Source organism: Marmota flaviventris, chromosome 17 (genome assembly GCF_047511675.1).
Source record: "Marmota flaviventris isolate mMarFla1 chromosome 17, mMarFla1.hap1, whole genome shotgun sequence".
Classification (NCBI taxonomy): Eukaryota; Metazoa; Chordata; class Mammalia; order Rodentia; family Sciuridae; genus Marmota; species Marmota flaviventris.
In genome coordinates, this window is record NC_092514.1 from 26,064,097 (window position 1) to 26,079,853 (window position 15,757).

The 15,757-nt window shown below is 48.8% G+C and overlaps 1 protein-coding gene across 1 annotated transcript in view; it reads left to right on the forward strand.

The window, feature by feature from the left end:
- Positions 1 to 15,757, forward strand: part of LOC114080927 (leucine-rich repeats and immunoglobulin-like domains protein 1) — a 100,833-nt gene that overhangs the window by 40,228 nt on the left and 44,848 nt on the right. Inside the window, 5 exon segments of the mRNA XM_071603824.1 lie at positions 7,276 to 7,413; positions 10,047 to 10,190; positions 11,413 to 11,556; positions 12,760 to 12,908; positions 14,941 to 15,175. Of these exon segments, the coding sequence (XP_071459925.1) occupies positions 7,276 to 7,413; positions 10,047 to 10,190; positions 11,413 to 11,556; positions 12,760 to 12,908; positions 14,941 to 15,175 (810 nt within the window).

Here is a 15,757-nt window from a genome sequence, read left to right on the forward strand (position 1 = left end):
TGTGACCTGGGACAAGTTCCTTTTTTTCTTTTTTGATGAATCAGGCATCGATTTCTTGGGTGACCCAGAAGTAGAGGGCAGGGGCAACGTCACTGAAGACATGGTTGGTCCGTCTGTCCAGTAGCTGCTCTTTGTACTTTGTGTCTTTCAGCAGAAATAGCAGATTTGTGGTTTTCAGCTCAGACACCTGTCATCCTAGACTTGGCCTCTGGAGCTGAGTTCTTCTTCTCTGTCACACAGGCGTGCCCTGAGTTCTCAGACTCCAGTTCCCTTCTTTGCTGAGTGTCACCCTTGGAAGGGTCTCCTGGGAAGAGGTTTTGTTTTGTGCCTGACTTTAATATCAGGGCTTTGAGAGAGAGAGAGAGAGAGTTCTAGAGTTTTGGGAACTTGGGTCCTACAGCACAATTTCAATTGGTTAATACTTTCTGATTAAAGGGATCTAACTCAATTAAAGTATTTGTCAGAGAGCAGATTTATTTGCATCTTGTCCTGAGGATAATACCAGAGCCATTTGTCCTTAATATCAGAAAGCATAAAACTCCAGGAAAGCTTTTAATAGGATTGGGTTGGAGCGAGGGCGCTAATTCATAAAAATAGTTCTCAGAAAAAGAAACAGCCTTTTGTTAAATGGGAGCAGAGTCTGCCAGTCGAATTTCACATTAGAGATTTTTTTTTTTTTTTTTTTAATTAGAAGTCCAGGAAACTCCAGTTACAGTTCCCACGGCAACAGTAATTTTGTCTGAGGCATAAGCAACATTTCTGCTAAAGGAACATTTCTGCTTTTCCTGCGGCAGTTCTGCACTTACGCCATGGAGGAGGTTGGTTGTGGTGTGGAGGACTGATTGGTTTTCATTCCTGGGAGGAAAGCAGACTGAAAACTGATTTTCACTCTGAACCCCATGCAGAGGCCGCCCTGGCTGTGTCTGCCCGGCTTCCTCTCCAGGTGGTGGTGGTACCTGTCAGAACTTGCCTCTTCACCCTGCCACCTCCTTTGCTCTCCCTGACCTGTGTCCACCAGGTGGGAGATAAAAACAAAAACCAGGTTGACACAGTTACTTGTGTCTTTGTGAAATTGCTGTCAAAATTCCTTAGGGGTGTGTGTGTGTGTGTGTGTGTGTGTGTGTGTGTGTGTGTGTTTAAACACACTGAAATATTTCTAATCTTGAAAAAAATTTTTGGGGTGGGGCAGTTACTGCGGATTGAACCCAGGGGCCCTTAACCACTGAGCCACATCTCCAGCCCTTTTTTTATATTTTATTTAGAGACAGGGGGTCTCATTTAAGTTGCTGAGGCTGGCTTTGAACTCATGATCCTTCTGCCTCAGCCTGGGATGACAGGCGTGCACCACTGCACTTGGGCTCTTTGGATTTTTTTGATTGAGATGAAATTAATGAACTCAACATTTTAAATATTTTGAGGTATATACAGTTCAGCTTTTAGTACCTTCTCAGTGGTGTCCAACCATAACCAGTATCTAATGCTAAAACATTTTTACCACCACAAAAAGAGACCCCCTTCACACCCTCCACCCATCAGCATTCACTTCCTGTATTCCCTTCCTTTCAGCCTCTGGTGTCCACATATCTGAAAATGTCATTTGCTTTTTTTTGTTGTTGTTTTGTACCAGTGATTGAACCCAGGTGTATTTAATGACTGAGCCACATCCCAGCCTTTTTTATAAAAAAAATAATTTATTTCTAAATATTTCTTGCTGAGTTGTTGGGGTCTCACTAAGTTGCTAAGGCTGTCTTTGAACTTGCCATCCTCCTGCCTCAGCCTCCCCAGCCGCTGCAATTACACGCATGGGCCACTATGCATGGCTGTCATTTGCTTTTGAGGAAAATTTTTTCTCTCCCGTTAACAAATGTACCTGGAAGACTTAGAGTATGAATAAATTAAATAAAAATACCTGAGATGGTTCTAAGTCCTCTAATTTGCTGTGACCTCTTAGCCGAAGAAAAACTGATTAAATAAAAGGGATGCGATATTTAACATCCTAGTAAATTGTAAGTCCCAGAGAACACAGCCTGGGAGGAAAGCAACCTGGTGTCCTGTGGGTGACCTCTCTCATATTGAGGCAAGTGAGGAGCTGGAGAGATCACTGGCAGCAACCGCCTGAGCCCTCTTCCTGGCTGGATCTGCTAGTGACATAAAATCAATGGGAATACCTAACTCTCTAGCAAACCCTCTAGAAAAAGAGAGAGAGAGAGAGAGAGAGAGATATGAGATCAATCTTCTTTACAGTCTCCTTAGTGCAGAGATGAATTCACATTAAAGTGTAATTAAAGAGCAGGTCTTGGAGGGGAGGCAGCCACAGGAGCCTCCATCCCCTAGGGCTGGGTGAATAATTAAAGTCCCCCTAAGGGCTCATCCTGCAAGCAAGGGGGGAAAGAGACCTAGACTTTAATTTTGGAAAATTAGTCTTGGCCTCGGGACCTGAGCTGGGACTGCCAGTAATTAGTCTTGAGGCACAGGTGAAATCATACTGAGTAATAAATAGTTGCTAGCATTCCTCAAACTGACTACACGTTCACACGTGTGCCTGCCTGCATGGGGGCTGGAGCATTTATTCTTGCCTAAGGAGTGAGAATAAATGAGGCCTTTTTCCTTTCTCTTCACTCCCCTGCCGTTAAAACTTCCTAATATGTAGCAGAAGGCCCAACCTTTTCAGACATCATGAAGATTCATGTGAAAAATCATCTCTTGAGTGTGCTATTTATCCCTGGAAGTGTGAAATAATAGTTGTCTTAAAAAAATGAGTGGTACTCTCAAATGGTGGAGCTCTGTGTCTGTATTCAGTGTAGAACCTATGGCCACAGTTGAGGTGGGTATGTTTTTTTCCTCACGATAAAGAACCATGCTCCTTCTGGTGGAGGAATTGCCTGCTGGACCATCCACCAGCTAGACTAAAAGAAGACTAATCAATAACCAAATGTGTTAGGAAATATGGAAATGAGCCAGGTGGAGTGGTGCACACCTATAACCCTCCCCCCAGCCTCTTGGAAGGCTGAGGAAGGAGGATCCCAAGTTGTGTGTATGTGGTGTGCTGGGATTGGACCAGGGCTTGTGCATGCCAGGCAAGCTCTGAGCTATATCCCCAGCCCAGGATCACAAGTTTGAGGCCAGCCTCAGCAACTTAGTGAAACCCTGTCTCAAAAAATAAGAAAAGCACCAAGGATGGTGGTGCATGCCTGTCATCCCAGTGGGATGACAGTCATGTGCCACCACTCCTGGCTTTGTGTTTAATGTTTTGAGGAGTCAGAAAACCATTTTCTTCAGCTTTCCATCATTTCACATTGCCACAAAGTTTTGACTGCTCCAAATCCTCACCCCTGCTTAACTTTTTTTTTTTCTTTTTTAATTTGATAGAGGCCACACTGATGGGTGTGAGCAGATATTTAATCAGGGTTTTGTTTTGCATTTCACTTGTGAAGGCTGACTTCAAACATGGTTGCATGGGTTTGTTGGCTACTTGGTTCTCTTTGGAGAAATGTCTATAAAGTCCTTTGCCGATTTTTAAAAATTTATTTATTTTTATATGGTGCTGAGGATCGAACCCAGTGCCTCACACATACTAGGCAAGAGCTGTACCACTGAGCCCCAGCCCCAGGTCCCCTTTGCCCATGTTTTCATTAGGACATTTGTTCTCTGTTGCTGTCAGTTCTAGGGATTCTATATATACAGTCATGCAAGTCCCCACCCCCCCAAAAAATACCAATCCATGGAGCCTCAAGTCCCTTGTACAAAGTAATGCAATAGTGTCATATAATCAATGCTTTAAATCATCTCCAAATTTTTACATTATCTCATGCAGTGTAAATCAATGCTGTGTAGATAACTATACCGTGCCATTTAGAGACAGGCACAGGGAAAACATCTGTACATGTTCACTCCAGACAGTTTCTTTTGCATTTTCTACTACAGTTAGTGGAACGTGCAGATGTGGAAGCTGTGGGAATGTGGGGGGGGGGGGGTAGTGCTGACTATATTCCGGGTAGTAGCCCTTTGCCAGGTACCTGATTTACAAATGTCCATGCGACCCCTGAACTGACCTCTGCGGCTGCCAGTGGGTGGGGATGGAAGGTACGGCCTGTAGCCTGCCCAGGGTCCCCCTTACCATTTGATGATGTCATCTCCGGCTCCTGGGAGGGAGGGACCTCCCCTTTACCATTCTCTTGTGCCTGCCTCTGAATTGCCACCCCTCCCACCTGTCCTGTGGGGAGCCAGATTCCCAGCTCCTTAGCCTGGCCCAGGGGAGCCGTTCCCTGGGGTGGCCCTGCCAGCTCTGTCCCCTGTGCCAAGCTCCTGGCCTCTCAGCCCCAGTGTCCTGGCTCAGGCACTAGCCCTGGCAACTTCTCCCAGGCCACCATGGTCCAATCTCCATGGCTGCCTCTTCTGCTCAGTTGGGAACTTTTGCCAGGGTACCAGAGACTTGTCTTTCTCACAGTGTCCTTTTTTTTTGGGGGGGGGGGGTCAGGGTTGGGGGGGGGGAATGTGAAGAGACAGACTGACAAGAAAGAAGGAAGAGGCCCAAGACAAAGACCAAGTAAGACAGAGGAGGGGGTGTGGGGGAGCAGAGAGAAGGGTCAGCTGTCCTCAGGGCTCCCCCCAGTGGACCGACCCCTTTGTCCAGCTTTGGGCCCCAGGATGTCCCTTTGGTTTCCAGACCCCCTGTTTCCTGGCTCCCTGGCATGGTATCCAGAGTTCCCAGATGAGTCATAGCACTTTCTCCTTTATGTCTTGATCTTTTTTCTTCCCATATTTTGCATAATAAAGGTTTTCTGTTCTTTTGCTTTGGGAGTCTGAAAACTATAAGAGACTATGTTTAATAAAGAACTGAATACAGATCTCAAAGGAAGTAGCTTGGTGAGGGGGTGGTGAGGAGGGGAGGTGGAGGGAAGGGTCCTTTCATTAGAAGGAGGCTCCCCCTGTCAGCAGAGTTGGGCCCTTGTAAATCTAGTTTTGAATTTAGGGCCTGGGAGACTTGTGAAAAGAAAAAACAACACCACCAACAACAAAAGGAGCCGAGGGAGGCCCCCAAACTTCTGGGAAAGAGGTCCTCGTTCCTGCCTTGTTGGAACCAATGTTCAAGGGTTGGTTTAAAGGAGATGCCACTTGGTAAGCAACGGCTGGCTTCCTGGCTCCGATCGGCTGGACAGCTGCCCCTCTTTTCTCAACCTGGCAGAAGTGTGTGCCTAGAACCCTCAGGACAGCATTGCTACCCTGAAGATTCTTTTTTAAGGTGGGGAGAGGAGGGTGGGTAGCAGAGATTGAACTCAGGGGCACTCGACCACTGAGCCCCATCCCCAGCCCTGTGTTGTATTTTATTTAGAGACAGAGTCTCACTGAGTTGCTCAGGGCCTCACTAAGTTGCTGAGGCTGGCTTTGACCCTGCGATCCTCCTGCCTTCAGAGCCACTGGGATGACAGGCAGCACTGCGCCTGGCAACCAAGCAGATTCTCATGCATCTCCTGTCCCAGTTTGAATCTGCGAGGCAGTGCCATGTTCACAGCAGGCCCATGGCCCTGTCCCGCTTAGCATTAGTTACCTTTGTCCTGATTAATGACTGCTGGTCCCTTGGTTAGATTTGGGGTTTGTCAGAGGCCTCGAGGGTTAAAGATGAAAATAAGTCATAGTGGACAATGCCTTCCTATGTGGGCAGGACACCCTCAGAGCACTTTCCTTAATGTCTGCTATCCCTTTAGCATGGTTTTAAGTTGGGTTGCCCATATTCCAGAAATGACAGGTTTCGGCTGCATCATTTAGATGAGAAAACTGAGAGCTGCAGGGGATTTGATTCCAGTGAGACCCAGCAGTGAGCTCCTCTCTCCCTTTGCAGAGTGCCAGGATTTTATTTTATTTTTTAAAATTTGTTCTAATTAGTTATCCATGACAGTACAATGCATTTTGAAACATCCAACATAAATGTAGTATAACTTCTTCTGGTTGTACATGATGTGGAATCACACCAGTCATGTAATTATGTAGCACACAGGGTAATAATGTCCCATTCTTGTTCTATCCTTCCTACCCCCAAAACACCCTCCCTTCCCTTTGCTCCCCTCTGCCTAATCGAAAGTACCTCTATTCTTCCCTACTCACCTGCCATTTTGAATTAGCACCTGCATATCAGAAAGAACATTCAGCCTTTGTTTGTTTTTTTTTGGAATTGGTGTGTTTCATTCACTTAGGATGATAGTCTCCATTTCCCCCCATTTACTAGCAAATGCCATCATTCCATTCTTCTTTAAGGCTGAGTAATATTCCATTGTGTATATATAACACATTATCTTTATCCATTCGTCTCTTGAAGGGAATCTAGGTTGGTTCCATAGCTGGGCTTTTGTGAATTGAGCTGCTATAAACATAGATGTGACTGTGTCTTTGTAGTATGCTGATTTTAAGTCCTTTGGGTATTATGCTGAGGAGTGGGGTAACTGGGTCAAATGCAGTCCCACCAGCAAAGTATGAGGATTACCATGATTTTATCTGTGTGTGTGTGTGTGTGTGTGTGTGTGTTGTGTGTGTGTTTAATCTCCTGTATGTCTCCATGCCTGGCACATGGGAGGTGTCAGTAGTGATTTGTGAAAGTGCGTAGTGATTTGTGAAGTTGGATTAAACTGACCCAGAGAGGGCTGAGGATGTGGCTCAGTGGTGGAGCACTTTCCTAGCATCCATGAGGCCCTGGGTTTAATCCCCAATACTGCACACAGCCATATGACTAAACCTGGGCTCATGCCTACAAGCCTTTTATCTCATGGCAGTGGACTGGGTCCTGAAGATTGCAGAAGGTTATTGGTTTGGAGCTGCCCAATTGCACTGGTACATCCTTTATGGTGAGTATATAGGTAGATGCAGGTCATGCCATGATTGTGTACTTAGAGATCACCCCTGTGTTCTTGCCCCATACTTTTGCAAACAGCTTGTCCCATATGAGAAAATCCAGCATACTCTCTGAAGCCAGCAGCTAATCATGGATGGGAAGAACAACAGGAAAACTCATTTTGAGTGTCACTAGAGGGTCATGTTATGAAAGAGCAAACAACTAGTAAAATAGGAAAGAGAATTCTTATACTTTTTTATATTTGATTTAGACACAGGGTCTCACTGAGTTGTTTAGGGCCTCAATAAGTTGCTGAGGCTGGCTTTGCACTCAAGGTCCTCTTGCCTCAGCCTCCTGAGCCACTGGGATTACAGGCGTCCACCACTATGCCTGGCTCTTGTAGTTACTCTGCAAAAAGAAATGCCCAAGTCACCTCCACTTGTGTGTTTCAGGCAACACAACAGGATCCGCAGCGTGAACGGGAGCCAGCTGAAGGCCTACCTTTCCTTGGAAGTGTTGGATCTGAGTTCGAATAATATCACGGAAATCCGGAGCGGCTGCTTTCTCCCTGGACTGTACATAAGAGAGCTGTAAGTACTTCTGTGGCTGGGGCTGTCCCTCTGCTTCTAGGTCAGCTGGAGGCCTCCGTTGCCCAGGTCTGTACACAGTCTGCATATTTCACTTCTGCTTTGGTCAGCTTTTTCACTACTGTGTGACTAAAAAAACCCAACCAGAAAATTGTAGAGGAGGAAAAGTTTATTTGGGGGCTGACAGTTTCAGACGTCTCCATCCATAGATAGCAGGCTCCATTCCTCAGGGCTCGAGGGGAGGCAGGACATCATGGAGAAAGAATGTGGTGGAGGGAAGCAGCTCACATGGTGATCAGGAAGCAGAGAGAGACTCCACTCTCCAGAGACAAATAGAGACCCCAAAGCCATGCCTCCATGCCCCCTCCTCCAGCCACACCCACCAGCCTCCAGCCACCACCCAGTTAATCCCATCAGGAATTCATTCACTGGTTGGGTTAAGGCTCTCACAACCCAGTCATTTCTCCTGGACCTTCTTGCACCATCTCACAGGTGAGTTTTTGGGGGATACCTCACATCCAAACCATAACAATTTTTCAGCCCTGGGGTTGGTGCAAGGCAGGAGGGATTGGCCTCTGATGCCCACTGATGGAACCTTTCCAGTCCCGTAGTATTCGTCTGTGTTACACCCAAGGTGGACACCTTGGGCAGGGAGAGGTGGACTCGCCTGTCCAGGAAGCTCACCCCTCAGACAGAAGAGTTCAAGACTCTGAGGTCTGCCCTGACCACAAAGCCTGCTTTTACTCCCATTTACTGGGCTGCTTCCCATCAGAGCTTGGAGAGAAGGCTCAGGGGAGCTTAGAGGCCCACACTGCAGAGAGTGTGCTTTGCAGACTCTCCAGGCTCTTTCTTCCTAGCGTCGCACAGTGATCAGACAGCTCACGGGATCTGTCTGGGAAGGCGGCTCCTGGTTCTGTGTGTTCTCAGGACTGTGCTGATGTGTCTCTTACCTGTGTTCGAGCCCCATCTTACCTGCGGTGTGGATGGTAGACAGGAGTAAAAATGATAAAACCTGCAGCACCCACGGCCTGTGGGTAGGAAAGTGTTGCTCTGGGGAAGAATCTGAAGAGACATTTCCAAATCTGAGTGAGTTTCCATTCCCTTTGTCATCACTGTTTTGGAGTCATTTTGGAGCTCATTTGTGAGTCCTGTTTAGAGGTAGTCATGACCCATCTCTTCAGGGAAGATGAACCTTGGCCCCTAGATTTTCCAAGTCATTCTCAGGCTGCATCAAGGTGCTGAAATTGGGAACAGGAGGCCTTGGCCTTTGTTAAGCCTCAAGTGGAGCCTGTCCCGAGGTGTCCAGCTGCTGCCCGACACTCCCTTGCTCAGAACCAAGAAATCACCACCGCTAAATGGAATTGCACTGACCTTCTGTCCCTGCAAGAAAGCAGGAGGGATTTTCTCTTTTGGCAGCTTGTGGCTGCTCTATCTTCATCCCAGAGGCTGTTCTCTAATCTGGAATGTCAAGAACAAACAGTCCAGCCCCATTTTTAGAGAATCCTCATGTGCCCTGTGCTGGGGGCTCTGCCTGGTAAAGAATCCAGAGGAGCCTTGTTCCTTCCCCCCAGGGTAGAAGAATCCCTGGGCTTTCTCCTTTTCACTTAGGTGCTGTTTTTTTTTTTTGTTTGTTTGTTTTGTTTTGTTCAAAAAAAAAAAAAAAAAAAACCAAAATTTTGTCTAGGAAAAGCAGTAAGAAGGGTGTTGAGGGGTAACTTCTCATAGGAATACTGATTTATTTTATACCCTTTATTTTTTCCCTTTTCTTTTCCACTGCTTGCTATGCTTTGCACACTGTGACACACATATCTGTGTTGTACACTGCAGTCCATCTGCTCGGTATGGTCAAAGGAGATGGCCCTGAAAAAGTATTGCTTGTCTTTTTTTGGCAGGGGCAGGGGTACCAGGGATTGAACCAGGGGCGCTTAACCACTGAGCCCCATCCCCAGCCCTATTTTGTATTTTATTTAGAGACAGGGTCTCACTGAGTTGCTTAGGACCTCGCTTTTGCTGAGGCTGGCTTTGAACTCTTGTTCCTCCTGCCTCAGCCTCCCGTGCTACTGTTATTACAGGCGTGGTATGGCTTGCTTTTTAAAGAACTTGGCTTAGGTCTCTTTAACTAGAGGGTTTCTTTCAGGTATTTAAAATCATTTTAAGGAATTGGCTTGTACACACTTATTATGTAAGTCCAAAAATGAGACCTACTTCAGGATTAAAGACAGATTCCCCAAATCGTGGAATGGAATCTGACCTGGCCTCTGAGCTGACTTTGTGCTTTGTGTAGGGCTTTTCTCGGTTGGCCTAGGGTGGCAGGCCAGGTGTGGCCCGAGGTTGGCAGGTTTGCAGCAGGGCTGGGGGTGGAGGTGTCTGATGGTCATTCCTGCCTTCTTGGGCCCACTAGCCACAGGTGCTGTGTGCTCTGGGCTGAGTGGAGGTTGACCTTGGACAGTCTTGCCACCTGCAGTGGCAGGGCAGGCTCTGAAGCCTCGTGATGACAGATGTCTCCTCAGGAAACCTGTCCTTCTGGGTGTGTCTTAGCATGTTTTCCCAGCTCGGATCCTGCTAGGTCTGGTGTCTGTAACAGAACGAGGAAGGCCTCCTATGGCTGTGACGTTTTCTCTCCTGACTCATTCCAGCAACCTGGCCAGCAATCACATTGGCACCCTGGAGTTGGGAGCATTTGATGGCCTGTCACGCTCACTGCTTTTTCTTCACCTGAGCAAAAACAGGATCACCCAGCTTCCTATAAAAGCATTCAAGTTACCCAGGCTGACACAACTGTGAGTACAGAAACCAGCACTTTAATTAAGGTTATAGCCCAATTTTATGGGGGCCAAACTTCCCCAAGGACCTAGTACCAAATGCAACACCTACTCCCTCACCCGCCCCAAGTAAAGTTCTGCATGAACCGTAATTAATGCCCCTATGGCAACACCTAGTAAAAGCAGATTGGAGCTGGGTCTGGTGCCGGTGGCCCACCTCATCTTGCAGGGATGAGATCCACTGAGTATGGGTCCGTGCTGGTGTCCTCCTTGATGACATGAGGAATCCTGCTGGTTAGCTAACGTGGCTAGTGCTTAGGCTGCATGCATTCTGTTTATTTATCTCAGAGATTTTAGTGTTGTTTTTAAAGGTACCCGTAAAATATGTACCTCAGGCTTGATGGTATCCTTGACATTTCTTGAATTTAGCAGGAAGTTAGCATGGCTAGAGGCGGTAAGCAGGAGATGGCAATCTTTATCTCCTAAATCTTACAAGGTGGTTGATTTATGATTGTCTCTTGCTTTTTTTGGGATTGAACTCAGGGGCACTCGACCACTGAGCCACCTCCCCAGCCATATTTTGTATTTTATTTAGAGACAGAGTCTCATTGAGTTGCTTAGGGCCTCTCTGAGTTGCTGAGGCTGGCTCTGAACTCACAATCCTCCCACGCCACTGGGATTATAGCCCTGTGCCACCACGCCTGGCTCTTGATTGATTGATTGATTGATTTTCGGCTTCTTTTTATTATTGGAAGAGTAAATATCAGGAAAACAAGCCAGTAGTGGAAATTTGGTTTAAATTGATGAGAACAGTTGTTGAGGCTCAGCAGGGTGTGGATCCTGGGCTGTCTGCGGAGAAGGTCTCCATGATGCTGAGGAGGTTGGGTCACGAGATGCTGCAGAAATACTTCGGGGAAACCAGGGCTTTCCCATTAGCTCCGTGTGTCCTTCCCTGCCCCTCCAGGCCACCCAGAGTCCTTTCGGTCCCCCAAGGCTCTCTAGTACTAGAGCCAGCAGATGAATGTGTGTGCTTCATGGGGTGTCCCCCACTGCTCTTGCTCATTCTGCCCCATACATGGAGATCCCGACAGATGCCCTGACTGCAAATGTTCTTGCATTTGATACCCGCTGGCTCACTGGCTGGGAAACTCGACATGGTGTGTGTGTGTGTGTGTGTGTGTGTGTGTGTGTATGGAATGTGCACAGGGAGGCTCTGAGCCTGTGGGCTTCTTCTCTTCAGGGACCTCGATCGGAATCAGATTCAGTTGATCCAGGGCCTCACGTTCCAGGGCCTGGACAGCTTGGAGGTGCTGAAGCTCCAGAGAAACAACATCAGCAAGCTGACTGATGGTGCTTTCTGGGGCTTGTCCAATATGCATGTGCTGTAAGTGTGGGCGGGCCCTGGCAGGGCTCCAGCCCAAGGGTGAGGCCGTGGCCTCTGCACCCTGCCTCTGTGGGGAGTGGGGCAGCCTGTGTGTGTCCATTCAGCTGAGCACTAGGTGGAGAGCAGGCCACCTTTCCTTTTTCTTTCTTTTTTGTTTTTCTCTTTTGGTACCAGGGATTGTACTTGACCCCTGATCCCCATCCCCAGCCCTATTTTGTATTTTATTTAGAGACAGGGTCTCACTGAGTAGCTGAGCGCATCACTTTTGCTGAGGCTGGCTTTGAACTCATTATCCTCCTGCCTCAGCCTCCTGAGCTGCCTCGATGACAGCCCTGCTCCCCTTTCTGGCTGTGGACCGCTGTCTGCTGTGCCCTTTAGAGGGGCCGGGGGTCACTGATGCGTGCCTTGACCAGTTCTAGAAGCTTGCCGTGTTCTCAGGTCACCTCAGAGCCAGGCTGGGGGTTGCTTTCCTGCCCCTCCCCTAAGCCAAATTCCTTAATTGCAGGTGAGGATATAATTTTGGTCTCCTGCCAGGTCCTGTGACTGACAGACACCATGACTTATTTCTCCAGCAGGGAAAGAAGGCTGCCTGCTGCCCCCCTTAAAAACCCATTAATCTTCATTGATACTATTTTTCTTCTTCCTGACCCAGCCCAAACTTCCCATTTTTCAACCAGAGGTGACCCATATGCCAAGTGACCAGCGCCAGGGTTGTGTCAGAAATGCAAGGGTGTCTGGGAGGAGGTTTGGAGTCTCACATGCAAGCTAAATGGATGATTTGGGGCGTGTCCTGTCCTGCTCACAGGGAGGGTAGGTCACACTCAGGCCAGAGCCTCCAGCCTGAGGTTGAGGCCCTGCAGTGGTTGTCCCAGGCAGGGATGCATGGCGCCCTCTGCTGTCCAGTGCGTGGAGTGGCAGCATCTGATCCACAAGGGACCTATCCAGGGTGTCGGGCCTCTGCCAAGAAAGGTCTGAATCAGGACCAGCCTGGACACCAGCAGGGAGGTTTTGTATTGTGTGACCTTGTGCCATCCCCACAGTTTAACCACACCAGGACCTGCATGGCCATTCCCGTTGTTAGACCAGGTGGATGACCTAGCTGCACGTCCACTGTGAGATACTTCCTGCCCACGGAGATCCCACGGGCTGTTGTAAGCAACTCCATGAGGCCTGATAATGACCTCAGCCCCTCCACCTCCCCAGGATCCTGTCCTTCAACAACCTCACGGGGCTGGATGAGAAGAGCCTGGCCAAGCTGGGCAGTTTGAGCATCCTGCACCTCAGCCACAACTCCATCAGCCACATCGCTGAAGGCGCCTTCAAGGGACTCAAGAACCTGCGCATCTTGTACGGTATTCACTGTGGGGGTGACCGAGCGACGGGGTCCTGGGCAGGAGAGCAGAAGAGGGCAGAGCTGGCCCCCCGAAGGCCTCTCTGGGAGTTCTCTGAACTCCACTCCCAATGGCTTTGGGTGGGAATTGGACCCCAAGCTGATGTGTTATGTGTGCATAGCTGATGTTGAATGTCTTGTTCCCCTGGGATGGTGCCTGAGGGAATGACAACCCTAAAGTGTGGTGTCACCAAGCAGAAGCTGCACATTGTGCCTGTCAGGACACTGGGTCCTGCTGTTGAAGTGAGTATCCCCAGCCACTGCCACACTGTCCCTGCAATCATTTTTTTTTTTCTTTGTGTACCAGTGATGGAACTCAGGGGCACTTGACCACTGAGCCATGTCCCCAGCCCTATTTTGTATTTTATTTAGAGACAGGTCACCTAGGGGAAAGGAACGCTCCAGCAGCACCAGGAAGAGCCAGATTGAAGAACTATCAATGGCTGGGCTTGAGGGACTATCTGAGCTCAAAACCTGGAACAAGGAAGGGCAACGTCCACCCGGTGGTCACAGAGGGCTCTGCTGCTCTTTGTGGGAAAATACTTTCATTTAGGCCTGGCCAGTGGTGAGCTAGGAAGGATCTCAGGAGTAGCTCACCTCCCCATTCAGAGGCAGATCCAGCAAGACCAGCCTCTCAAGCTCTCCAAAGGCAGGCCCAGGCCACCTCGCAGGGACTCCGCATGGCTCCTCTGTGCTGGCATGCTCCACACTGCCCAGGGGAGCCCCGCAGACTGGGGCCAGCCCATCCAGATGGGGCAATGCAGTGTGGTGGCCACATCTTCCAGCACAGCCATGCCACAGAGCTCCTAGTGACACTGGGAGAAAACCAAGCAGAGGGGGATCCAAGGAGCATGGTTCCCTCCTTAAGTGGTCACTCAACACCAAGCACAGTGGTCAACCTAGAGCTGTGCACCAAGATCCGCTTTTCTCTTTCCCGTCTAATGCACAAACCTTAGCACACCATGACAGCAGACAAGACAAAACAGTATCGTGAACCCCAAGTGGCTACCACACACCCACATGTGTTTTCATTACCTTCTCTGTTTTTCCTCACTGAGAGACTACCCAGCCTGTCTCTTGTGATGCTATTGCCTGCCTCACCCCCAACCCCCTTCAGGGGCCCTTGGAGACAGAGGGCCAGGTGGGACAAGTGTGTGTCCAGTGGATTTTATTTGTTCGTATTAGTTATGTAGGACAGTAGAGTGTACTTTGACATATCATACATATGTCAGATCATCATGGAGTCTAACTTCCCATTCTTGTGGTTGGACATGATGTGGAGTTTCCCTGGTCATGTGTTCATATATGAACACAGGAAAGTTCTGTCCCATTCATTCCACTGTCTTTCCCATTCCCATGCTCTCCCTTCCCCTCATTTCCCTTTTTCTAATGCAATGGATTTCTATTATTCCCCCAACCACCCTTGTTTTGGGCTAGCATTCACAAATCAGAGTGAATATTTGACCTTTGTTTTTTGGGATGAACTCATTTCATTTAACACACTAGTCTCTGGTTCCATCTTTTTACCTGCAAATGCCATAATTTCATTCTTTAAGGCTGAGTAATATCCCATTGTGTATTTACACTGTATTTTCTTTATCCATTCATCTGTTGAAGGACACTTAGGTTGGTTCCATAGCTTAGCTATTGTGAATGGGGCTGCTGTAAACATTGATGTGACCGTGTCACTGTAGTATGCTGATTTTAAGTCCTTTGGATATAGACCAAGGAGTGGGATACCTGGATCAAATGATGGTTCCATTCCAAGTTTTCTGAGGAATCTCCAGACTGCTTTCCAGAGTGGTTGCACCAATTTGCAGTCCCACCAGGAATGCATGAGTGTGCCTTTTCCCCACATCCTCACCAACACTTATTGTTAGTTGTATTCTTAATGATCGCTGATCTGACCACAGTGAGATGGAGTCTGCAGGGGGCCTTTGTAGGCCGTAGAGTGCATGCACCTTCAGCCTGTAGTTGCTTCTGAATTCTAATAGAGGGAAAAGTGTTTCCTCTCAGAAGGGGCAGTACTGTGTGTGTCCGCCCTGGGATCTCAGTGCAGGTCAGCTTCCCCTGCCTCTCACTAGACAGGCTGACTGTGCATTCTTTCTCCCCCCTTTTCCCCCACCCTGTCTCTTTCTGGATGTTTGGAATCTGTAGGACTCTGTTTGGGAACAAGATCAAGTCCGTGGCTAAGAGAGCGTTCTCGGGGCTGGAAGGCCTGGAGCACCTGTGCGTATCTTGTCAGACCTTGCCTGACCCCCAGGCCTGCCAAGGGCGGCCATGGCAAAGTCAGCTAGGATTGAATGGCATCTTTGTAAACTGAGAAACAGGCTGTTTAGAAGCGGCAGCTGCTTCAATGCTGGCCCTTATCTTGCCTGTGCCAGGGCAATCACAGAACACATGGCCAGTTGGTGTGATCCCCATGAATGCAGCTGGTGTGCGGACAATACCTTCCTCCGCTGCCCTGTGTCGCTGCTGCCCCCGCTCCTCCCTGGGCCCTGGTCTCCTCGCCACCCCCACTAGGCCAGCCAGCAGAGTGACACATACCCCACCCCACTGGGAGCTTCTCTGGCTGGCCCTGGGAGTAAGGGGACCAGCCAGCCCTGAGACCTTCACATCCTTCTGGGGTAGCTCCCTCGAGTGGGTGGGCTTGAGTCTGTTTCCTCTTTGCACCAAGTTCAACCCCGGTTCTGCTGGGAGAGCCTGTGGCAGTTGACTTGCTGAGCAGGCCTGCACCTGCCTCTGCGCTGCCCCTCAGACAGGTTGGGTCCCCGTGTCACCGCACATGCTGTGTCAACACATGTGAGAGCC